The 27,010-nt window shown below is 33.0% G+C and overlaps 1 protein-coding gene across 1 annotated transcript; it reads right to left on the minus strand.

Annotated features, from left to right (window-relative positions):
- Positions 1-16,979: 16,979 nt before the first annotated feature.
- LOC100306132 (uncharacterized) lies at positions 16,980-19,397 on the minus strand. Its single transcript, NM_001251140.1, is given in 6 exon segments — positions 16,980-17,259; positions 17,357-17,470; positions 17,692-17,809; positions 18,795-18,870; positions 19,013-19,129; positions 19,271-19,397. Coding segments are annotated over 6 exon segments (675 nt in total). The 5' UTR covers positions 19,357-19,397; the 3' UTR covers positions 16,980-17,095.
- Positions 19,398-27,010: the final 7,613 nt, after the last annotated feature.

Raw genomic sequence — 27,010 nt, forward strand, 5'->3', positions numbered from 1 at the left:
ACTCCTATGGTTGTGTTAAGTGTCGATACTACGACAATGGTGATAGAGACGCCTACTGTAATGACTACGTCATTCATCTAGACAAATTGATCTGGGCATTCATGATATATTGTAGCAAGTTTCCAAACAACTTGCTGATTTTGTTAAACCCACGGTACACAATGGATATCATAATGCAAAGGAGTCAGATCAGTGTTTGTCTAGAGCAAGGGAAAGTTTTGTTACCTCTTTCACGCAAGGTTGGATCATCCATCCAAACACAGAAATAGGACAGAATGGAGATGTTTAGCATGTTTCAATAACAGGGATCATGCAGATAAGTGGACTAAGTCTGTTTGTCCAAACAAGCATGGCACAACCAAAATTGATAGTAGGAGGACCATTGGTGGGTAATCAAACTAGTTCAATTTAGGCAATCTCAGTTCCTTTTGGACAAGGTGGGTCAATTTAGGCTTTTTTAGTAATGACGGGTCAATCGAATATAGCATTTTTTCCCAACATTAAAATGGTTATGCCTTCGACAAGATTAGTTCCATCAGTCCAACTGAGTCATGTTTAGGTTCTGAATTTAATTTATGCACCTCCGCTTAATATGCCATTGAATTCAAAAAACCCCAATCCTAAGGGCATAGTTTTTTTTACCGATCACACGACTCAAAATAATCCTTACATTGGGTAGGTTAACTTGGCGAGGAGCTCACCTAGCCCAAGCCATATCAACATGCCACCATTAGGGCAAATAGGTGTGTCGATTTCCAATATGGTTACCAATGGTGATACAACCAAGAATTAGTTGTCGATAGGAAGTCATGATGGAGGGATGCATGCATCTAATCAACCAATAGGGAGATCCTAGTTGATTGGCCCTGGAGTAATAACTAAAGCCATTAGGAAGAACTTTGGGATACAACTGAAGCCATTGGAAGGTCCTATATATAGGAAATCATACCCTAAGTGGGTTGACATAATGGTTCCTTCCCTTAAAGGTTACAAGACGCCTAATTGCACTACTTTTTTTTAGGAGATGATGGCAAGTATACCTTGGAACATGTGCGATGATTTATGGCCTAGTGTGGAGAGGCAAGCCAAAATGAATGTCATAAGCTCTAGTTGCTTCATATGTACCTTACAAGGACTACATTTACTTGGTATTTGACACTGCCACTAAATTTAGTACAAAATTGGAACGATATGGAGAGGTGTTTTCACAATATAGACCTCAGCAAGACATTAATATCACTGATTTGATGGGTTTGAAACAATAGGTCAACAAATCGGTAATGGAATTCCTAGAGAAGTTCAAAATAATTAGTTGGTTGATGTTCGATACAGTTTCTTGAAGTCAAATACACAACTATTGCCATAAGTAATATGCATTCTAAGTTGACGGAGAAACTAGTGGCTCGGGAATGTAGTGACAAGAATCAACTAGCTTCAAGGGTTACTAGAATAGAGCATTTCACTACAGACAAGGACAAAAACAAGTGAGTAAGGGACGAGGTCTGATTTAGTATCAGTTATTGATATTCATGAATATGATGTCATTGCGATACCTATGGTAACTAAAATCATCAAAGTCAAGCCTTTCTCTTGTTTGGCATTGAAGGCTACCAAGGCCAAAAATCCCAATACTACTGGATATAAATTTGAGTATGCCTTTGAGATTTCAAAAGCGGATCAAATATTTTATTATCTTCTCAAAGATCAGCAGATACAGTTGATGGATGGGCACAAAATTCCTTCATCCGAGAAGATAAAAGATAAGAAATATTGCAGGTGGCATAATTCATATAATCACAACTCTAGCAAATGTTGGGTATTTTGGCAAGCTATTTAGAGATCTCTTAAAGAGGGAAGGTTTAAGTTATTCGACAAGAGCTTTGTATAAATGATTGTAGATATTGATTTCTTTCCAAGTATCGATATTAACATGGTTTCGTGCAACCCAAATAGGAAGAAAGAGTGGCATATTCAGTAGTTGAAACAGAGACAAATGCAAGGATCAAATAACCAACCTAGAATAGTGTGTTTGAGCAACTATGGAGGATGAAATCCTTCATGCCACAAACATTTTCAACACCAAATGAGATGGTTAAAGGGCGTTGTTTAGCCAAATGTTTGTGTCGATCGACTATCATGAAAAAAAAGTGATTAACAGGCCACAAAACTTTTGAGACGAGGCTAGTAATGGCAAGTTGTCGACAATATAGTTAGGGATGCCATGAAGAGGCATGTAACCCTGAAGCAAGGATGTCAATTATTGATGACAAACCAATTCCAGATGGGGTAAACAAATGGAAGAATTTAAAGTGGAAAACGACATGAGAACTTTGAAGATTATTGTGAAAAATAGTGATTATCTAAGTGGTTGAATGATCAAACCTTTTGTTAATATTAAGGAAGAGGAATGGACAATTAATCAGCAAAAGGAAAGGCTACTACCACCTAGAAAATTAACCAAAACACAGAAAATGAGATTCCAAAAAAAGAAGGCAATCAATAAGATGAAACAACCCTTGTTTTTTATTTTTTAATTAAAAGGTAAAGGTTCTAATGAGGTGTTTTCTTCTAAAGTAATGAAGGCTTTGCAGAAGGATTTCATGTCAAAAGGAGGATAAGGAAATACAATTTGTCATATAGAATAGTAAAGAAGGCTTTTGCTAATGAAGAGCAACAAACAAGGATAAAGCTTAGTAAAGTGTACCAGGAGGATAAGGAAATACAATTGAGTGCATATTTGACAGATAGAATAGTTGATTACATAGATAATTTGTCACAATTAACCGTTTCAGTTTTAGATCAGCAATTTGAGGATTCCCTATTGGATTTTATGTTGGGAGATGAGGTTGACTTTTTAACAACTGAAGTCGATATAGTTAGTCTTATACCAAGTAACTTCTAGGCTTATGCAAAACAGTCAAATCAACTGGACGGTGATGTGTTTGCTGAAGAAGCGAAATGGGCATCGTTGATTGAAGATCTAGATCAACAAGGGAAAGCAATGATATTTGAAAAGCCCATAAAAGAAATAGGGAAACATTTGAAGCCATTGTATATCAGAGCCTAAATTAATGTTAAAACTTTGAGCATAGTAATTATAGATGGTGGAGTTATGTTAAACGTGATGCCAATTAATACTTTGAAGAAAATTGGCAACAGAATAAGAGATTTGACAACTACCAACATGAAGATGATTAATTTTACTGGCAGTGGCACTCATGCTTTGGGGGTGTTAGTAGCCGATATTACAGTTGGGACCAAAACAAAACAAAAAATGGTGTTTTATGGTGAATGCTAAACCAACACCTATATTGTTGTAGGGGCACAATTGGATTCATGGAATTAAGTGTGCCCTATCAACTCTTCACCAGTTCTTGATGTTTTAGGGTGGAGACCAGGTAGAAATGGTACATGTTGATAAAAGTCCATTTGAAACCAATGTACATATGGCTAAAGCTATCGATTATTCCCCTTATATGAAGCCAATACAGGTGCCTTAATCATATGAAGAAGAAGCATGAAAAGCCTATAACTTGACTACAAAAGGGTTTAAAATTGAGACATTGGTTGATTCCATGGCTGAGGCGGTTGTTGATCCATGATACAATACAAAGAGGCAATGTTGGGTTTGTTAGATAAATTAGTTATATTTCATATAGGGAATAAGTTGATTGATTTATATTCATCTCACCAGGAAGATACACAAGGAATGGTATCTATTTAAGTATCCTTTGGGGCATTCTGCCTAAATAACAACTAAAGTAGGTCAACCAATTCAAAGGCGTATTCCTTCATTTGAAGCTCAAAATCCATAGATGGAAATGAATCTTAGCACTAGTAAGGAACCTTGGATGACAAAAGTAAATGGTTTGTTAAACGAGGAGCAAGGAAGCAATTAGTGGAACTCATCACGAAATATCGAGATTGTTTTGCTTGGGATTATCATGAGATGCATGGATTGTCTCGAGAGTTAGTAGAACATCGGTTGCTAGTCAAACTAGGTTTTAAACTCCTAAACTACCACCAAGGAGGTATAATCTGTAGTTAATTCCTTAAATTAAAGTTGAGGTGCAAAAACAATTAAAGGTAGGGTTTATCAAAACAACAAGGTATCCTAAGTGGTTGTCTAATATAGTTCCAATGGTGACAAAGAATGGAAACTCTAGGTATGTACAAATTTCAGAGATTTGAACCTTGTCTTGCCAAAAGATGAGTATGTAATGCCAATTGTATATATGTTGGTTGATTCAACAGCCAAACATGGAATCCTTATGTTTATGGATGAACATTCTGGATATAATCAAATATATTTAGCAAATGAGGATGTAGCAAAAATTGCTTTCCAGTGTCTATGAGCACTTAAAATTTATAAGTGGTTGGTAATGCCATTTGGTGTGAAGAATGTAAGAGCTACATATCAATGGGCTATGAATGCTATTTTCCCTGAATTGATTGGAAAATCGATGAAGGTTTACATTAATGACATAGTTGCTAAATCAACTAATTTTGAAAAAAACTTGGGTGATTTGGAGGATTCTCTTTTAAGGATGAGGTTTCAAAAACTAAAAATGAATCCTAAGAAATGTGCCTTTGGAGTATCAACAGGAAATTTGTGGGTTTTCTTGTCCAACAAAGAGGAATTGAGGTAGACAAAAACAAAGCTAAAGCAATATTGGAAGTGAGACCATGTTAGAATAAGAAGGAGCTCCAAAGTCTGATTAGGAAGATCAATTTCATGTGAAGGTTTAATGCTAATTCTATTAGGAATTTGAAAACTTTATTGCCATTATTGAAGTTAAAAAAGGTTGATATGTTTAGGTGGGAGATAGAGTTTCAAGAAGTTTTTGAGAAGATCAAGCAAGCATTGGCAAATCCACCCATGTTAATGTTGCCTGAACCTGAAAAATCATTAAACCTATAAATATCAATTGCTGATGAGTTTATTGGTTGCCTCTTAGCTCAGGATGTTGATAACGACACCAAGAGGGTAGTGTATTACTTAAGTTGATTGTTGAATAATGTTGAGATGAGGTATATCATGCTTGTACTAAACTTGAATACTATTTAATGCCAAGAGAAGTGTTGGTGGTATGCCAAATAGACATAGTTAAACATTTATTGAATCAGTTTGTGTTACAAGGATGGTTAATGAAATAGGCAATAAAATTAAGTGCTTTTGCTTTAATTTACACTCCTTTACATCCTATTAAGGGCCAAGCATTAGCCAATTTTCTAGCAAAACATCCATGTGTCAAAATATAAGATGTTATTGCCAAAATGAATAATTATATCGGTTTACAGCCTCGAGTTTTAATGTTTGATGGATATAATCCTTTGAGTTAAAATATTCAACTAGAAGAATATCCTCTAGTTGATTACTTGATGTTGGATGCTGATAATTTAGATTCTTGGCAGGATGAATTGATTCAGTATCTAGAAAATCCTTCTCAAATGGTGCATATCAAGTAAAAACAAAAAGCATTGAAATACATAATGATTGATAACACTTTATTCTGGAGATATGTTAATGGATTTTTTCTCAAATTCCTTAACAATAAAGATGCTTTGAAAGTAATGGGAGAAGTCCATGAAGGGTTATGTGGAGCGCATCAATCTGGGAACAACATGAAAAGGATGATTAATCAATATGGTTATTATTGGCCAACGGTTACTGAGGAATGTTTCAGGTATGCCAAAGGATGTGTAGAATGTCAAAAGCATGGTAACATACAATGAGTACCAGCAAATGAATTACATTCCATAATTAAACCATATTCATTTAGAGGATGAGCCATGGATATTATTAGAAAGATTCATCATTCTTCATCTAAGAGACATTCGTTCATTTTAGTATCGACAAACTATTTTACCAAATGGGTTGAAGCAATACCTATGGTAAACGTTATTCAAATTTGGTATTCCACAAATAATTACTACAAATCAAGGGACTATGTTTATAGGAGAAAAAGATTGTTTAATTTTTGCAACGGTTTGGAATTCAATTGATTCATTCAACGCCTTATTATGCACCAAAAAATGGCTAAGCGGAATCAACCAACAAGATCTTAATTGATATGATTAACAAGAGTATGGAAGAAAAGTATCAAAGGTGGCATGAAGCATTGATAGATGTTTTATGGGTATGTGTTAGTCGTCTTATACGACTAACTTTTGTATAGAAAAACTTTTGCAAAATATGTATAGTTTTCCCCAATTTATAGTTCTCTTGTAGGAATTGTAAATAAACTTTTTTGTGTATTGATCTCTGTCATTAGGGTCTCTTTTATTGGAATTAATGTTAAAATATGTATAATTTTAGGTAAAAATGAGCTAATTTCTTGAAGTGCCAAAGTGGCTATCGCGCTAAGCGAACTCAGTGGGCTTAACGCGTATCCATTGCTAAGCATGACTTAAGCATGCTTAGCATGAAGAAGGAATCTGGAAGAGCACCTAAATCAAAGTAGTGCGTTAAGCGCGAGATCAGCTCGCTAAGCGAGTCGTGCGTCTCTTGCGAGGCTCAGCACAACATTGACGCCAAGCCCAAATCCACTTACTCACACTAAGTGCGATAGTGGTGCTAAGCGCGGCGGTGCGATTTCAGAGCCTATTTAAAGCCTGAATTGTCAGAATTAGGGTAACGAAATTATTACGCTTTTGCACAGAATTTTACACACAAACTTTGGAGAGTAAGCTCTGAAGATAGCAGAGGAGAGGCTGCACAGCAAAGAGCCTAGGGTTCATCTTTGAGCGAGATTAGAGAGTGTTTGAGTGATTGTGAGGTGCCAAGAAGAGGAGGAGAGATCCTCCTTCCTGTGTAAGCAGCAATTTCTCTGTATTCTCTGTCTAATTGTAGAAAAGGCCTCCTTGTTATGGCTTGCTAAAACCCTAGTTGGGGATTTCTAATTAACAGTTGATGTAAACACTTTTCATATCTGATTAAGTGTGTTCTATTTATTCATTGCTTCTATCAATGCTTCATTGTTGCATGCGTTTGGTCTGATCACCCATTGGTGTGTACTGTTAGGAACTTTAGCACTGGGAAGTGTACTGTTTCCTGAGAACTTGATAGAGCAGGGCTAGATAACTACATTTCTAGGGATAGATTGCAAGTTTTTTAGTTTTTAATTATGCTATGATTATAATATTGTTTAAATTAAGCCTAGTCCAGCAAGAGGGATCTGAGGACGAAGCTTGGTTTAAATTAGTCTAAACTTACGAGGGATCGAGGTTTAGTACTTTAGCTTTTAGCATAGAACACAAGAACATTCTTAATTAGAGAAATATCTTTATATGCATCAACTCGTTTATTAGAAAGACCCAACGCTTTTAAACCATTGTCGTCACTTTTAATTGCTTGTGTTTATTGTTTTTCTAATTAGGATATATCATACTTTTACTTCAATTCACAATTATTATTTTCTGTCAACAAAATGCCTAATTATTGAACAAAGCTTTTCCAAATAAACAAGTTCCCTGTGTTCGATACTCGGATCATTCCATTTTAATTTTAAATACTTGGCAACCCGGTGCGCTTGCCGGTATATCACTTCCCCTTTGATATAAGTGTTTGTAAATTTAGGAAAAAGGAACTGTCTGGGCAGGCGAATAGTATGCCAAAATATGAGATGTAAAGCTACTAGTTTTACACCATTTCAGTTGACATATGGGCAAGATGTTGTTTTAACATTAGAAATAAATCTGAGGGTGGTGAAATAGTGTTTTTTAGATGCTAACCAATATAATGAGGCTTTGTTAACTAAATTGGATTCGGTAAGTGAAGACAACCTTATGGCCTTGGAAAGTATTTGTTTATATAAGGTTAGGGTTGAAAAAGTTTACAATCAAAATGTAAAACCTAAATCTTTTCTAGAAGTAGATCTAGTTTGGAAAGCTATTTTGTCGTTAGGATTTCATGATTCATAATTAGGTAAATGGTCGCCAAATTGGGAAGGGCAATAAATAATAGGCAAAGTGTTAAGAAATGGTTCATATCGAATAATGAAGGTTGATAGCAAAGAATTAAATACAAGCATTAACAAGAAATGCTTGAAAGGTTATTATTCTTCCATATAGAATGAATCATAAAAAAGGAAATGGTTCAAAGATGGATACATGCCAGCCAGTATACCTACTAAAATAAATCATTTTTGAAATAAAGGATTAGCGACTGTCATAACCTACCTCACGATGGGATGGCAAAGGAAAATGAAAGGGGCATCTTCTAAAAAAGAAAACAAGTGAGAGTCGCCACCAACGTTTATTCAAGAAAAATGTTAAAAAAATATGGAATGAATCATAAATAGGAAATGGTTCAAAGATGGATACATGCCATCCACTATACCTACCAAAATAAATCATTTTGGAAATCAAGGATTAGCGACTATCGCAACCTACCTCACGATGAGATGGCGAAGGAAAACCAAAGGGGCGTCATCTAAAAAAGAAAACAAGTGAGAGTCGCCACCAACGTTTATTCAAGGAAAATGTTAGAAAAAATATGGAAGGAATCATAAAAAGGAAATGGTTCAAAGATGGATACATGCCAACCTTTATACCTACCAAAATAAATCATTTTGGAAATAAAGGATTAGCGACTGTCGCAACCTACCTCACGATGGGACGATGAAGGAAAATGAAAGGGGCGTCTTCTGAAAAATAAAACGAGTGAGAGTCACCACCAACGTTTATTCAAGAAAAATGTTAGAAAAAACCAAAAGAGGTATGTGAATTTTGAAAAGAAGGGTTCATGAGTTGTTTACACATAGGGAAGGTATTAGCACCCCACGTGCCCATCACAAGGGACGACAACCTTTAATCGAGTGTGCAAAAACGAGACTTCAAAATTATTTATTTTACCTATTTTATTTTATTTTTTTGAATCGACGAGGATGTTGCCCATGCTCCTACGTATCCCTGAGTGAAATAAGGAAATCAAACCTACGTAGTTCTTTAAGTCTGAATGTTTGTGTGTTAAATTGATTTTATGTTTTTGAAAGATTTATTTTAATTGCGAACAAAGAGTCGCTAAGGCGTTGAACCTTGAAACGATGTTTTAAATTTTGAAAAGCAGAGAGAATTGTTAAGAAGTTGGACCTTGAAACGATCTCAAGTGATATTTGATAAAAATAAGTTTGGTTTGTGAATTGATTTCCTTTTCATTTATTTGTGTTTATTATTTTCTAGTCTCACAAAAGAAAAGAAAACGACTTCATGACATTGGTGATCAGCTAGAATTAAGCCTTACAAACAAAATGAAATTACTAACGAAGAAGGGGAGAAGATGAATACATACATAATGTTAGAGAGGACCCATAAGGGCACATGGATTATATTTAACTCTTAAGAAAAGAAAAGAAGAAAAAACTAACCGACTATTGCACAGGGTACAAGGCTAGCAAGAGAAACGATGTAGGTAATGATCCACGGTTGCGATTCGATAGCGCCCCGACTTCGCTTTTTTTCCTTTTTTCTTCTTCTTCCTTCATTTTTCCTTCCTCCAAAGATTTTTTGAACCCCTAAACCCCTCCCCCAGCATGGCTATTTATAAGAAAAGGTCATTTGGGGCAGGGGCAACTCGCCCAGGCGAGCCAGTTACTTATGGCTAAAGGAATTAGCTCACCCAGGCGAGCTGGCTGCTTAGGCCTGAAAGCATTTCATGGCCCAAGCGAGCCAGATGCTAGCCTGGGCGAGCTTGGGTCCATAAATATCCATAAAATGACCCTTTTTCCATCTTTCCCTTATATCTTTTTGTTTTCTTGATCAAAACCTGGAGTGATCCCTGGCTTCGCGCTTTAATCAGTGCCAAATGTCGTAATTTGACTAGCAATGATCAAAACATCACAGGTGAATGATAAAACATCATACTCAGATGAAATTAGGGTCTGACCGCGACAAAGGGATTATCCTTGGTAGCCATAGAATCTAGAATAGATGAGGAAGCTCTTAGATTGGTTGTCGATAAAATGTCCCATGTATTCGCTGGATCGATTGCCAACTCAACTTCAAGTTGAGAAAGTTGATCCCTGATGGTGATCCAGGACTTTAAGTCCTTAATATGTTGTTCCTCACTCAACCTTAGATCAATTTCCAAAGCTTCTTTTTTATGAAGCATTAAGGTAAGCTTAGTATCAATGTTAGTTGCTTGTATGAAGAGGGGAACATGTTGATCGACTAAAGCATTGAGTTTGTCGGTAATTGCTTGGATTTGAGGATTTATTTCAGCTAATTCCTTTTCAATTTTCTCGAGAGTTTCAGTCAATTCAGAAACTCGTTGATTAAGATGAGTTTGATTATGTTTTTGTTGAGTTCTCTCTTCATTCATCTTCTTGAAAGTGGCAAAATACTTGGTTTTTTACTATAGAGATCTCTAAGATGTTTAAGGTCAAAGGAAGCAGAAGCATGTTTACCCTTATGTTTAACATGGTTGAAAGATAATTTGGTTAACTTCCTTACCATAGTTGAGAGTACAACTTTCTAAGACGACAGAAGATTTAGAGAATGATAAATCTTCAAGAAAGACATTTGAAGGGATTTGACTTCATCCTTAGCAGTGGGAATGTCTTGTTCCAAGGCTTGTTTGACGTGATACTAATGGACTTGAATTGGTGAGGTTTCGATCGGCATAGGTGGAATAGCAAGTGGTGGCATAAAGTATTGAGTCATGTGTTCATTAGAGATAGTAGGGATGGTTGAGCGTGATGGAGGTTTCATTGTTGTAGGCTGAGGAGGAATTTGTGAAACAGGTGCAGCCGAAACAGGGATTTGAAAAGAAGGTGTAGATTCATCACAAGCCTCATAATCAACAGAAGGAGGATTTTGTATAAAATCATCATTCCTATCCTCTTCTTCCTTTTTTTGAAACATTTGGTGCTATGGTATTGACACGAATGTTTTCTTGAAAGGAAGTGAATAAATAAATACAAGAAGATCGATTGATAAGGGAAACAATTGATGGAAATAAAAAATATCTCTTCGACATCATTTGATTCCTCCTCTGAAGCTATCATCATCCTTCACTTTGTTTTGGAAGAAGGGGAATTGATTTTGTTCTTAGAAGAAATTAATAAATATATGTTGATAACATTAGAAGATGGATCAATGAGATTGAATGGGTTAACCTCAATAGTTTTCCAGGAAGTGGTTTGATGAGTAAATAATCTTTTTTTTCCTTTTTGTAGATACAACGATGGGGGTGTCAGGAAGCTAAAGCATGTCATGTCATTCGTGTAGTTGACAACACATACAGAAAGCATGTGCATGCGTATTTTCAATCTTTAAAAAATGCAGCACTAATATTAAAACTCATCTATATATATGGCACAACCTAACCTTGTAAGAAAGCACAAGTTTCAGTATCAACCCAAGTCTTACAAAAAACTATGGCATTCTTGGGAGAGACAAGCAGTCAGACAGTTGTGAACTCCACATTAGGTTTTATTTTTCCAAATGGATCCATTGTTAACAACGACAGTGGTGTTTCCTTCCAAGCTTCCACTCTAGTTCCCATTCGAGTACCTAACGGGTGTGATTTTCAAACGTTAAAAACCAGAATACACAATACCCTTAAGCTAACCGACAAGCAATTTTTGGATGAAATTTACTACCGGCAGCCTTTCACGTATGCAGGTAATCAATTTCGGTTTCAATGTATGCAACTGAAAGATGATGTTGATGTTAACACAATGTTAATGTGTAATCATGAATTTTCGTTTGTTGGTCCGATTGAGTTATTATGTAGCATTGCTAGAACCCCAGATGGTATTTTAAACTTACTTGAAACTACTATGACCCCTACTCATGATGCCCTGCTATATTACAATGGGAGGTGGAACATGTCACGCCAAAATGAGTTTGTTGGTTACTCGTTCACAGGAAAAAATCCCAAAAACTTTGACATTCCCACCGGATGTACCATGGATGAACTGAAGGATTTGATCAAACAAGTTGCGCCTCGTGGGATTCCCCCTTATGGTGTTGATGAAATACAAATGGTAACGCGATTGTTTTTTCGGAAACCAAGTCACCATGAGTATTCAGAAAAAGTTATAAAATTTGAAATAATTGAACTCAAAACCAACGAGGACGTGATGAAGGTGCTCATTGAGTCTAACTACTGGAAAAAGATTGGGCCAATAGAAATTTTAGTTGTTTTCAGTAAACCTTTACCGCAAATGGAAGGCGAGTTATCCTTGTCGCAAAATTAGCATGAGTTAGTTAGTTGTAGTATTTGATGGAAATTTAATTTTGTTTGACTATGTTGAAGTTAATGTACTGTTTGAATTCATGTATTGCATAATCGTTTTCAATTACAAGAATCTTAACTAAAAAAATAGATTTCTATATATAACAAACTAATTAATAAATTGTTTTTCTTCTTACGGATCAAGGTGATTCGTACGTTGATCCGTAAAACACTTTCGGATCAAGTTGATCCGTAAGTGTCTTACTATCAACGTACGGATCACCTTGATCCGTAAGAAGAAAAACAAGTAGAGGCAATTTTGGCATTTAATAGCTTTGTTGGGTGCACCAACAATAATGCTGGGTGCACCTAGCAACACTCAAATATGATTTCTAGATTTTAGGAGCAAGTAAGGATAGTGGGCAAAACTATTTCTGTGAGCAAGATCCAAATTTATATGGATCGGTTTATTAAGCTCTAAATATCCCAAGTTGTAACTGGAAATGGACCTTCAACTCAAATTTAAATCAATATATCTTATTTCTAATTATTATATTATTGCAATTTACGATGGCAATAGGGCGGGGACGGGTATTATCTCCTCAATTCTCAACCCCGACTCTCTAACATGTCCCCATACCTGATACCCGACGGGTTAAAATTTATTATCTCATCCCCGTACCCATTGGGTATTGGGTATCCCCGACACCATCCCGTACCCGATTCAAATTAGAAAAATAATTTTTTTTGTAAAGAAAATATTAAAAATTTGATTCTAGAAAAAATAAATTGATTGTTAAACATTTATTTTTAACTACTTATATGTCAATAAATTTATTATAGTGCATGTGTTTACAAAAATTGTTAAGAAAAGATTAAATAATGTAAAAAATCTATAATAAAATTAACAAGTAATAAAAATTCTAGGTCAATTATGCAAAAATTCTAAAAATTTCAAGTGGTGGGACAGGTCCGGGTTTGGGATCGGGGCGAATGTAATAATCTCATACCCGTACACATACCCGACTTTTGATTATCGGAAAAAACCCGAACTCATACCCGGTCAACTCGGATATTAGCCGTTAAAGTTGAGACGGATTCAGACGGGTACCCACGGGTACGGATTTTCTTGTCCTGTCTATTTAGGAGCTTTTCTATTATTTCGATTTGAATCTCTTTATTGTTCTTTTTTGTATTCTTATCATTTTCACCTTCGTTTCCGATGTAATCATTTTACCTACACCAAGTGTTTCTTTGAAGTGACTTGGGAATCCATTGTTAGAAAACATATTTTCCTTTCTAAATCAATAAGTGGAAGAAGCTAAATTCTTGGAGGGGAAGGGCTTTATTTGGAGCTGGTAGTGAAATTATGCTTAAGTCAGTGGCTCAAGTTGTGCCGAACTATTGTATGAGCATCTATTTATTCCCAGAATCCTTGGCTGATACTTTTCAAAAAAAAAAATGATGAATTCATTTTGGTGAGACAGAGACAAAGGGACAACAAGTGTATTCATTTGTCATCATGGGATAAATTGTCTATGGCTAAGGAGTTGGGGGGAATAGGGTTCAGAAACACCTATGGGTTTAATCTTGTTCTGCTGGGGAAACAAGGTTGGAACCTCTTAACCAACCCATATACTATTATTTCAAAGTTGCTCAAAGATAAATACTATCCAAGAGGGGATTTTTTAGAGGCTAAGGTGGGGTCAACCCATCTTACTCTTGATGTAGTATCTGTGTTTATAGTCTTACAAGGGAAGCAACATGTTATGCATGTCTCAGATTTTGATAGAATTCTCACTTGTATTTACAATATGATCATTAATGAAATGAGGTAACACAATTTCAATAAAAAAAAATGTTATGAAAGTCTACTAAATGCATTATGGTTTTTACTAAAAAAACAATACTATTAAATAAAATAGGACAAAGCTTAATGTGTTATATAGTTATTGTGCGGCACGATTCGTATACTACGCATCATTTTCCTTTTTCATAAAGAAACAGAAGAGTGAAAAAGATATATCGATTAAACTTGTAAACCTTATCTCTGCATTAAGCTATGCCAACTAACCTTAGAAAAATAGCATTTTAGATGTTCGTAATTCGTGGATGTCACCATCTCTGTTGCACGTCTCATTTTGTCAAAATATAAAGGGGACGAAATTTAGTAATGGATTGAATACGAGTGTAGGAATGACAAGGAAATATTTTTTAACCTTGAATTGACCACGCATAAATCATGTATTTTTATCTTTGTCGTTCGATTATAATTTTATATTAACATTTAGTTATTTTCATTATAGTTTTCGATACAATATAAGTTTTGTCGCCTTATTCTTAATGGTAACTTTTTTAACATGAATTGTTCTATCATTATAAAATCCGCACTTCCAATTATATAATTTTTTCGTTTTTTATGATTTTTAATGACACGATATTTTATAAAACAATCTACGTGCTCGATTATTTCTCAAGACTTCACCCAACGCCTATAAAAGTTAAGATACATTTTTATTTCTCCTTCTGCATTGAACAAATTAAAATTCGTATAATCTTGAATGAAATTACAATTTTATTTTCTCATTCTTTCTCCATGCAATGTGTTACAAATCATAATGTGAATATAGGATGCCTTATAAGTTACCACAAAGTTTTTTTTCTATTTTTTTGGTGAGTTTTTTTTATATTATTATCAAAAATGACTGTTAAAAACAAGTTTTATATTAACGGCGTATACTATTAAAATTATATTCTATTATTTTGATAAGTGGGATGGTAAATTAATCTTTCAGAAAGTAATACTTTAATTTCTTCCAAACACAAAGAAAACGTATTAGCCTAGAATGGCTCCTTGCGAAGAAAAAAACAATTGTGTTTGGTTTCCTATTTAGAAAAGCCGATTGAAGTTTAGATCATCTTTAATGCATTCCGTTTAACAAAATTCTTCCTTTAAACGTGGATTTGTGTGAAATTAACAAAATGAAACTACTTCTTCATATGAAGTGCATGCTTAGACATACATCCAACATATACATTTAAATAAAATCACGTCAATATCATTTAATGAAGTCACTTAAAGGACTATCCTATTTCATATTTTGACTAACGAGGGAGTTTACCGTGTGAAAATTTTTTACTTTCACACGGTACCAAAGTAAAAATTTAAACCATTAGATCAACTTATTTTAAAATCAAGGGTTCTTCTTTTTGTTCATATTTTATTTTATTTTTTATTTGTTTTCTTCTTTTTACCAATTTTACCTCTCTTTCCCCTCTTCTCTTTCATCTACCTCAAACCCCCTCCTCAACTACCCCACCATTTTGCCCAGTCAAAAACACAGAAGAAAAGAGCGTTGGAATTGGAGAAGAGAAAGACTCGACACTCGAAGACCAAGGACCAGTTCATTGTTAGGGTTCCCGAATCCCTCTCCTTCCTTGACACCACCACCATCCCCATGTACTTCGCCGTCATCGGAATCGCACTCTTCGGAGGAGAGCGAGCGTGCCACTATGCGAGGAACCACAGTCAGGACTCGCAGCGGAGCAACCTTGGAGGTGGTGTTACGACTACAAGGTATGATGAAGTGTTCGTCATTGACGATGGTGGAGTAGATCGTTCTTCTTCCCTCTCTTGTTCTTCATTTTGTATTCCCATTAACGGTAAAAATCAACCATCATAGTGACACCACCCTGTGGCGCAGGTGTAAGAGATGTAACGATCTGAACCGTTGATTTTGAAAATAAAATAATCTAATAGTTCATTTTATTCTTGCAAAAGTTTTTCATTTTCACAATAGACTCCATCTAGAACAATACACAACTCTCACCCTACGAGTTTTAGACTTCTAGCTATAAATATTCTGTACTATTAAAAGTTCTTTAAATAGTCCAAACATCCACATGAAATATGAAATAGATAATCCTTAAAATTTCTTTAATACCAAAAACAAAATAAAAATAGAATTTATTTAGTTCCTTAAACCTGAGAAGACTCTGAATTTGGACCTTCAAATTTAAAAAAGATCCTTCTAGTCTCATTTTAAAAAATACAGTTTTAGTCCCTTAAATTTACCGTTCTGGGCTAAAAACAACTTTGCAAAAATTATTTTAGTCCCAAAAACTTAGTGTTTAGGGACAAAATGAATTTCTTAAAATTTGAGACCAAAATTTTCCTTTTTTTAAAATTTTGGGAGTTCAAAACCAAATTTACCCTAAATTTCAGGGACTAAACACAATTAAGCCAAAATAGAATAACATTTTTATAACTATTAATGAATAAATTCATATTAAAAAAATAAAAAAGAAGAAACTTAATATACAATTTCTTGGATGAATTTAAGTGTTATTCTCTAATTATAATTTCACTTTAATAGCCATGTTAAAGTTTGGCGCAAATCTTTATTACACATCATCAAAGTGAAAATTCTGATTGGAGAACACAAAAAGCATACAAAGAATTACATCCAAGTTTTATACTTTTTTATACTTTAAAGAAATAAAAACAAATCAAACCAATCCGTATGCAAATTGCAATCTTATATTTGCATTCTTTTAATACTACACAAATTGTACAGTTTTATCTCATGATGACTTAAACAATACTTGTACTCACAATCTTCCTTCTTGAACCAGCTTTTAAATTGAACCCGATCCGATCTCAATTCGAATAATTAATTTTTATTGTAATAGTGGAAAGGAGTAGGACACCTATTTTATATTAGAATCTAACAACACATTGATGGAACACAAGAACATAAATATTCAAAATATATATTTTTTACTTCTCAGAATTCTAGTAACAAAACCATCACTGAAACATAAACTAGACATGAATAAGTTAGAAGGAAGTGGATGAGAAAGAAAAACAAACTAATTGGCTGCTTCAAAATGACTGAAATTCAACATGAAAACTTAGATTTTGTTGAATGCAACAATGTCACAGCTTTGGACATACTCATTGATGGGCTCAACTGTGAGAGTCTCCTCAACAAGGGTGTCCACAGATACAAGGTCATCGACAATAGTTAACATGATCTGCAACTTCTTGATCCCATAACCAACAGGAACCAGTTTGGCTGTGTCAACACCAACAAAACATGTTGTTCACATCATAATATATTGAAGTTAAACACAACAGATATTTACAGGAAAAACTAACAAAGTTCAACATACATGCTCCCCACAATAGACCAGGCATCTCAACACTGCGAACAGCCTCTTCCAGCTTCTTCATGTCTGTTTCATCATCCCAAGGCTTAACGTCAAGCAGAACAGAAGATTTGCCACCTAAAAAAGGCCAATGTTTGATAGTTTTAAGCACTCACTCAATTGAAAAACAAGAAAAGAAGAACAAATAGAACAATGTAATTTCACCATATAACTAAATATTATCACTAACAAATGTAACAAGCAATGAAGTGAGTTATATAAATTCAAGGAACATATTTTATCTCTGAAATGCTTTCACAAAAAGCAAAGATTAAGTCAAGAGTTGAAAGACATCTCACTCTCTTTCTTCTTGGTAGACTTCTTAGCAGCCTCCCTTTCCTCTGCTGCCTTTTTGTCTTCCTCAGTCTCATCGCCAAAGAGATCAAGGTCATCATCATCTTCAGCAGCAGAAGCATCCTGACAAATTCAAATAAAACCCCAATAACCAAACTAGTTGAAGACTTCAGGTAATTAGCTAATAAGCCTAGCCACCTAGGTAAAAGTACTAACACAGCAATAATCAACAGTTATAGTTATAATATACATTTGGAGCAATGATGTGGGATGGATTATTATACAAAAAATATTTTGAAAAGTTATGAGCAATGAGTGGAATGGTTTAGAGGGCTCATCACCTCATCCAAACCCTATCCTACCACTCCAACTCCAACAGTCAAATCCAAGGGATTTGAGGCAAAGTGAGGGGATACACTAGTTTTGAAAAAAAAAAAAGGAAATTACTATATTTTAAAAAAAATTACATATCACAGCCCACAGTCCACTCACTTTATTCAAAATGAAAATTATATTAAGTATTTACACTCCCCAGTCCCCACCATTTTCCCTCACTCAAGCCACTCAATAAAATAATTAACATGCAAAGCATATAATATCATATGTGATAGGGAAAATCTCAAATAACCAACTTGATGTTTCATCCATTTTCAACTTTCATACATGTAGTTTATTTTATAACAAATGACCCCAAAAGTCCAGTATATAATTAAAAATGTTAAATTTTGATAGTCTAAAAGCCCTGTAACCATAGGTCACATCAGAAACATGTGCCTTGCAAAAAATGGAGGTTCGGTAGTTTCCAAGCTCACTTCCACAACACTAAAATTAACATTTTTTTATTCTAACCCAAACTTCAAGCAACTGCTTTGGAAACAACTGAAAAACACCATGAGGTTGTTTACAACTTAAACTTTGTAATGATAGGCAACTATGTTGTGCCAAATACACAAAAGATATGAACATGACTACGTAATCAAGTTCTACTTTTTTTTACTAAATATCAAAATTGCATTACATAACTAAAATTACGTTTAAAATTTCAAAGATACAGACATCACAACCATGAAGTAACTTAAAAGTAAAAAATAAAAAAGTATATGCACACCGGTTTCGCAGGAGCAGCCTCCGCTGGAGCAGAAGCTTTGCCACTGAATCTCACCCCTTGAGCATTGCCGGGGAAGCTTCAAATCCAGAAAAAGGAAGAATTAATAAACAAGCAAAATAGATTGCAAATTCACAAACCCAAATAAAACCTAAATTTTGAATCACAAAAAGATCAAAACAAAAGACACCCAATTGCAAATAAGAGCAAAAAGAACAAACCTTGCAGCAAGCTGAGATGAGACAACCTCGTACCACTTGGCAGCATTGGGAAAAGAGTCACCTGGCTTCTCCAAAACAGCACCATACACTTTGATGTCGTCCTTTGTGAACTGATCCCTGAAAACCAAGAGACACCCAGATGAAGGATTGATCAGAAACATGAAAATAGTTGCTAAAAATTAAAACTTTTTTATTTAGAAATAAAGGAGTAGCAAGAAAAAAAAAAAAGGAAAATTGAGTGGATAATAGTGTGCTTACCCAGAAACGTAGACCTTCCCAGAGAGGAAGTCGTCGAGGGACTTGAGACCTGATTCTGTGTGGAGATTTGAGAAGGTAACGGCCATTTTGAAGAGAGTGGCACGAATTGGAGGCTGCTTGGACTGGGAAAAAGCTAGAAGGGCAATAGGGATGGTTCGATGATTGATATTTATAGTAGGAACAAACCCTAGTTGAGATGCAAGTGAATAAAGGTATATTCTCTCCCAAATATGTGTCACACTTGGATCCAATTCTAACCGATGTTTTATGATTATGTCATGCACGGTGATGATTTACACTACAAATTTTGATGTGTTTTAGGAAAACAATTTTTTTATATTATTATAATTATAATTTAAATATATTTTTTATTTTATAAATACACACATATATATATGTATATATATATATATATATATATATATATATATTTAAAATATGTTTGTACGAAAATAATTTTAAGTTTTAAAACATATTTAAATGATTTTAAATTCATAATCATAAATATATTACTTTATTTTCATTTATGTAACCCTATTTTAAAAAAAAACACATTATCTTTGTAAATATATTCATGTGTAAAAAGAAAGATTAGATTAGATGCAGATATTTATGTTAATATATATTTTATGATAGATAAGATATTATAGCAAAATATTTATCACTATAATTAAAGTTTTTGTATTCTTAGAAATTGAACTTAATTACTAATAATTTATAATAACTTGCACACATTTTTCAATCAATTAATTTAGACTCTCTTAATCCATGGCTAAAGTATAGTAAACTTGAATGGTTTCTCTTTAATTAAACTTTGAAATTTAAGGGAAAAGTTATTTATGGGTGTATATGGATTTGTATTTTAAAAGACGTTTCTTGGAGTATTCAATGAAAACTTTTAAATGATTTAAAAAAAGTTTTGTGGTATTCTTTTTCTATTGACAAATGTTAGTTGCTAAATTTTATGTTAGTGGAAAATTCGAATTCATGACCTCTCCTCCTTCCTTTAGGGGCGCTCGTGGTTACATGTCATCCACAAATTCGAATTAACTCAAATCAATCCAAATATTTGGGTTAGGTCATTTATGTATTTGGGTCAAAATCGTTCATGTATAGGTTGGGTCATAAGTTTAAATTTATAGATCCGATAAAAATCGAATCAATCAAAATTTGTAGAATTGTTTAATTTGGCTTTAAATACGACTAATATTGATATTAATATTGATACTCCAAGTGTTGGAACAACAAGTGTTTTAACTACTAGTGTTGGAACTTCTTAAGATATTACTTTCAGTTACATTGTTATTTGTTTCACATTTTGTTTCATATTTATTTTTTTGGTCATGTTTACAATATTAATGGATCATATTTTGTTTATTTGTTTCATCAAATCTAGTTGCAATAAATCTGGTTGTAGCAAAGCTTATTGCAAGAAATTAGTTTGTAGGTAATGATTGTGATTCACACTATTGTAGTAAATCTCATTGAATATTTTTTTATTTGTATTAGTCTATTTTAGAATATTATATTGATGGTATTAAATAAATCAATTTTACTATTTTCAGACATTTAATAATATTGTGTTAATTGTATTTGATATTTAGATGAATCACGATATAAAATAGTAGTTCTAAAAAAAATCAAATTTAAATGGGTAACTCGTTGGCCCGAACCTAACCAAATGGTTCACGAATGGGTTTGGTTGGGTTTCAAAAAAATTATGAAAATCGAACCAAACCAAACTGATCAAATTTGATTGGATTAAGTCTTGAATTTGGTCAAAACCAGTCTGAACTAGCCCGCGAACACCCCTACCTCCCTTCAATACCAAGTCAATCTTTTAACCCTTAAGTTGTGTGGTATTCAATCAAGACTATTAGAGATTTTGAAGGAAGACAAAAAAAATTGTGGTGTTCAATTAAGATTTTTTACAACTTATAAAAACTCCTTTGGTATTTAAAAATATACAAATTTCGATAGATTATATTTTAGGATGAATTTTAATGGGTTTCATGTGACTTCTTAGTAGGAAGTCTAAATAGTACACCTATCAAATAATTTCACCCAAACCTTTAAGATTTTGTTAGACTTTTCTTTCTCTCATCACACATTATCCATTCTCTCTTTGTTGAAGGCGATATGCTGGTAAAACCATTCATGTGTAAGACTTCATAATTTTCTTTGCAAAGAATGTTGTTGTAATGAATCAATAGTTCATCTTTGTCTTTTACCAGATCACAAAGATCACAATTTTGAACCTATTGTACATACCTAACATTAAGAACGAGAAAATGCTAATGCATAGGCATAGGAGAACATGAAGTTAAAATCAATTAGCTATTAGAAAATTGAAAAAAAAAGTGTTGGTTTTACTTTTATTTATCTAAATCTTATCATATCTTTCTAATTTTGAATGTTTTCTAAAAAATTATACATCCTTTCAAATCTTTTAAATTCTTGCAATATAAATTCATTAAAATCCAAACTACAAAATATTAATCATAAAAGTCTTATATAGAAGTATAACAAATCATAACACTCTACATAGTCTTTTAAAATCTATAAGACTTTTTTATGCCAAAGTAGTTTTTGAAAATCCTAATTCATTACATTCCATTTGTAAATTTAACAATGTCTTTATTCATAAAATTAAATCATATTATGAATGAATTTAATGGTTTATACACTGACAATATAAAACAAATTTACATTATCTTCTAATTAGAAATCATTGTTGGTGTGATATTTAAAATAGTAATTGTAAAAATCAGCAAAATTAGTATACATAATGAATTTTGATTGGATGACACTCTAAAATTATTTTATACTATTATTTTTTTGCCAATAAAGACATGTGTGTTATGAATAATCTGTTTGTAGTTGTCCGTATGTTTCTTTATCTTTTATTATTTATCCTTATTTCTATTTATCTCTTGTAACTTCCTAGATATCGTTTGTATCTATGAATAGGCTACTTGTCTTGGAAAGAATACACACAATTCACATTCTCTCTAAACTCTTGGATTCTCTTCTTTATTTTTGTAATATATTTTTATGCTCCGAGTTGTATTTCATTTAACACTTATTAGCATGATTGTCTTTCTTCCACATGACATCGACAATTGGTATTGCAACTTGCAAGGAAAAGTCGTGTAAAGAAATCAATTGGAGAAAATTGATCTTTTAAATTCATGTCTCAAGGTCAAATTCTTCATCCCTCTAATTTTGCTATTTATACTATAAGGTTGGTAGACTATTTGTGTTCTATTTAAGTATTTGTGAATGTGATCATTTGAGAGTCTTGAAGACTCTATCATAGAATAAATTTTTTAGAACATTTTTTTCATCCAAAGTGAGAAAATAATGCATAAGTGAAAAATAAAAGAATAATTTTTATCACTCAAACTGGGAAAATAATGTCATAATAGTCAAGGCCTATGAATTTTATTATAATTTGATCTTGTACAAGAAAAGTCATATTATTTTGAGTTTATAGTTCAAGGTAAGACTCGTCTTGTTTCCCTGATCATATTATTCATAACTATCATATGTATAGTTATATTGTTCACACAAATGTGAAATTTATTTATACATAATGTGTCTTAAAGACACTATCAAATAAAAAAATTCTAATTTTTTTTTTTTTTGTAAAGGTTCTTGAAGACCTTATCTAAAAAAATAAACTTGAAGGCTCTTGTTCTCTCACCAGAATTGGAAAAACAATACATAAAGTGAAAAGGGGAGAATTTTTATTCTTGCATAATGGGAATAAAAATGATTCATTCTTTCTCATCAGCAATGAAAAAATAGTGCAAAAAATGAAAATAAAGAAGAAATTTTCATTGTTGAAAAACGAGAATAGAAAAGATTGATTAGTGAGTATGAAATTAGAATATTTATTTAGTAGTTATCTAAAATGATGTTTTGTAATTATGTGTGAATTGGTCATCACCTTCTAGGAAATGGTGATCATGTATATTTTATTTGAGAATTGAATATCCATGAGATACCTCCGTTTGGGATGCGAAAAAGATATGAGATACCTTCGTCTAGGATGAGGATGAGATTTATCATAGATACCTCCATCTGGGATGGGGATGAGATTTATCATAGATACTTTGAAGAATATGAGATCCACACCGATTCTAGGAACCAAAGAGTTGAGTCTATGAATTATGAGAATCACTAAGTTATGTTTGTGATATTTATTTGTTCAAGTATTGAATGCAGTGAAGTGTTGGTGTTTATTTATGTGTGTGTGTGTGTGTGTGTGTGTATTTAATTTAATTTTGTGGATACCATGGTTGGATTTTCCAAATACTGCACTAGCTAAGAACAATATTATTTGTAAATTCTTTTAGAACTTGTGTTTATTCATTGATATTATTATCTATTAAAAAGTGTTATTTTTAGAGTTTGAGGAAGAAACTTTTAAGACGAAGGAGAATTGAAGACTTAATTTATTATTAGTTCAATTTTGTAGATGCCTACATTTGAGAATAAAGTTATTTATTTATGTAAAAACTCATGTATTATAATACTTGACATATTTCGAACCATTGAAATTTTTAAATTCTTATTTTATAGACATTTTAAAGTATATTTTTTTATTATGGGTTGTTATTGTAATGAAGGGTGTTGCATATTAAGTATGATTCTTGGATATATGTGTTCAGGTTGTTACTCTGATGCTAATAAGCAAGTGTACTGAGTTGCACAAGTAATATAAAATGGTAAGAACCGAGTATCGAATCACAGGAAACTTGTTTCATTCAGAAAATATACATTCAATGAACAAACATTTGTTTAAAGCAAGTAAATGTAAGAAGGGATTTTGTCTAAAAAGCTAATTAACTACATATTCAAATATCTAAAAGTTGAGAGGTAAAAATAGTCAAGTAAAAATGTTGGGTCATTCTACTGAACTTACTTTGATGTTGCTAAATATTTTTCTCTATTTACCGCTGTTTTAGTGTTCTTATGCTGAAAAACTACCCAGACCAAGATCCCTCGAGTGAATAGGCCTTACTCTATTTAAACTTCGTCCTTGATCCTTCAACAAACTTAGTCTAAACGAGTTGCATTAGGATTACATCATAATAAAGACTAATCACTACACTCAATTCCTAGACATACAGTTCTCTAGCTTGCTCTATCAAGTTCTAAGGCTTTAAAGCACTTCCCAATGCTAAAAATCCTAACTATACATACAAATGGGTGATCAAGCCACAAGCATGCAAGAAATAAGCATAGATAGAAGCAATGAACACATAAAAACAACTTTAAATAGATAGTAAGAGAATATTACATCAAAGGTTCAACAGAACTCCCCAATAAGAGATTTAGCCTTCCATTACAAGTTAGCAAATTTTAGCACAAAGGATAGATTTTGAGGAAAGATAAAGGCTACAATTGGTTGAGGATATCTCCTCCAACCTCTAAAACCCTAAAATCACTCCTCTAACCTAAACTCTCTTGGAGGCTGGTGCTCTAACATTTTAGCTTATTCTCTTGCTCTATTTTTCGACTCCTCCTTTTGTTTTACACCAACTTTAGTGTTTTAAAAGCTCATTGACGTTTCAAATTCTGAAGGCTCGCTTAGGGAGATTTTCTCGCTAAGCGTGAGTTAGTGAATTCTGGCTTAGTGAGCTGAGCGCGCTGAGCACTAGAAGGGACAAACAACTCGTTGGGCGAGCTGACGACGCGCTGGGTGCGTGCATCTGAGACTGATCCTCTTCTAGGGTTTCCCAACCCGCTAAGCGAGCAGAGTGTCTCGCTTAGTGGATGTCACTCGCTAAGCGCATATGCCTCGTTTATCAAGACACCAGCTGCTTAAACCTTCTTCTTCTTCTTTTAGCCTAAAATTGAAGTTGATTCAACATTAATTCACAAAATGGGGGTACCTACTTAGTAAAATCAAACTAAACATGAAAAATATGTACAATTCCTACAAAAAGAACCATAAATTGGAGGAAAAATGCTAATTTCATATAACTATTCAATATAAAAGTTAGTTGTAAATAACGACTAACAATATGCAATCTAAATAATTATATACATATTAATTAATAATTTTAAAATAGAAAGCAAAGATAATTGTTTATGATATGTATTGTCATATTTATATTGATTAGTGTTATCATCATGAGTGAATATATTTATGTGTTATATATTTATTTGTATGTTATATTGTGAGTATAAATATGTAATATTTATAATCACTAGTTGATTGATATTGTGTGGAAATAAATGTTAATGATGGTATGCTAAAAAAATTATTATTTTTTTCCATGCATTTAATGTGCTCCTATAATAACAATATCAAAGAATAGCAACATAAAAAATATTTGAAGTTTCTTCCTGTATATTTGTAGACAAAACAATGTATGAAATTTATATGAAAAATCATATGACTCATTTGATCGACATTGTTCCATTCCCTAAAGTGAATGTTGCACATATATTTTTATCAAATAATTATTTGAATAGTTTATTTCAATTATATGACTTTATTTATTATTTTTATAGTTCCAATTAACATTTATTACTTATGATTTAAATATTTTATAGGATTACTTTTGGATTATTTTGTCGTCACCCTTATTCTCACATTATGATTTGATTCATGTTTTGTTTGAAGACATATTATTTGACTTAAAATATTTATAAATTCAAGGAACCAATAACGTATGTATGTATGTATATATGGATTTCATATACATATTTCTAAATTTTTTTATTGAATAGGTTGTTAGGTCTGGACAATCCACTAAACTAGATGATCTATCACACCTTAGGTTTTGATGTTTACTAAAGTATAAATTGTTTATAATCTAATGAGTTGATGTTAATTGGACATGACTAACTTCGTAAAAGGACCTAATTGTTATCTACAAGTCACATCCATGCTTAAAGTGAAAAACATTTTGTTAAGGTATATCTAGTGTCCAACGCATAGTAAAATCAATTGTGTCCACTCTTGTGAAAACTAGTGTTTATACATTGAGTGTTTTCATTACTCACACCCAGTTGGTATAAGTCACTTAAATATTCATTGTATAGTTTTATATGTGATGTCCAAATATGTACGAAAATATAGTGTTAGCCGCAAAGGGAAGTACACAATCTCTCTTTTTGAAATTCAATTTTGTCTCTATTTATTTGAATTGCTAACATTTGAATTTAAGGAAAGGAAAAAATAGAAGAGGATAAAAGATTTTTACAGAAATTCCTCATACTCCGTTTTCGTCGCAAATAAGGAGTACATGCTATTGTCTATACTTTGATTCCTTTCCTCTCCAATTAGAGCGTGTCATGTCGCCTTGCCTCCGGTGTTAGAAAACGACCATTTCAAGACTTGACGCTAATCCTATAATGGAGCATTCACTAAAGTCTATAAAAGACCATCTTTACCCAAAAGCAAAGTACAAACATTATCATAAAGAAATAAGGAAACTCTCTTAAGCAAAACTCTACAAAATCATTGGACAATACATGTGATCTTACACTGTCTATTCTTTACTAAGCAAAGTTATTTTTTATTTGAGCTTTATTGTTTATTCACTCGATTGAGTGTTATTGAATCATTGTATTCATTCAAACTTTTGTTTGTGAAAGCCATGAGTGACTTATTGTTAAACAATACTTGGGTGTTCTTAGATTCAAGGGGAATCTAAGGGAGTTACATAAATGGCTAGCATAATACTTGTATAGCAAGGAATGGACACAATACTTGTTTTG

Source organism: Glycine max, chromosome 13, assembly GCF_000004515.6.
Source record: "Glycine max cultivar Williams 82 chromosome 13, Glycine_max_v4.0, whole genome shotgun sequence".
NCBI lineage: Eukaryota > Viridiplantae > Streptophyta > Magnoliopsida > Fabales > Fabaceae > Glycine > Glycine max.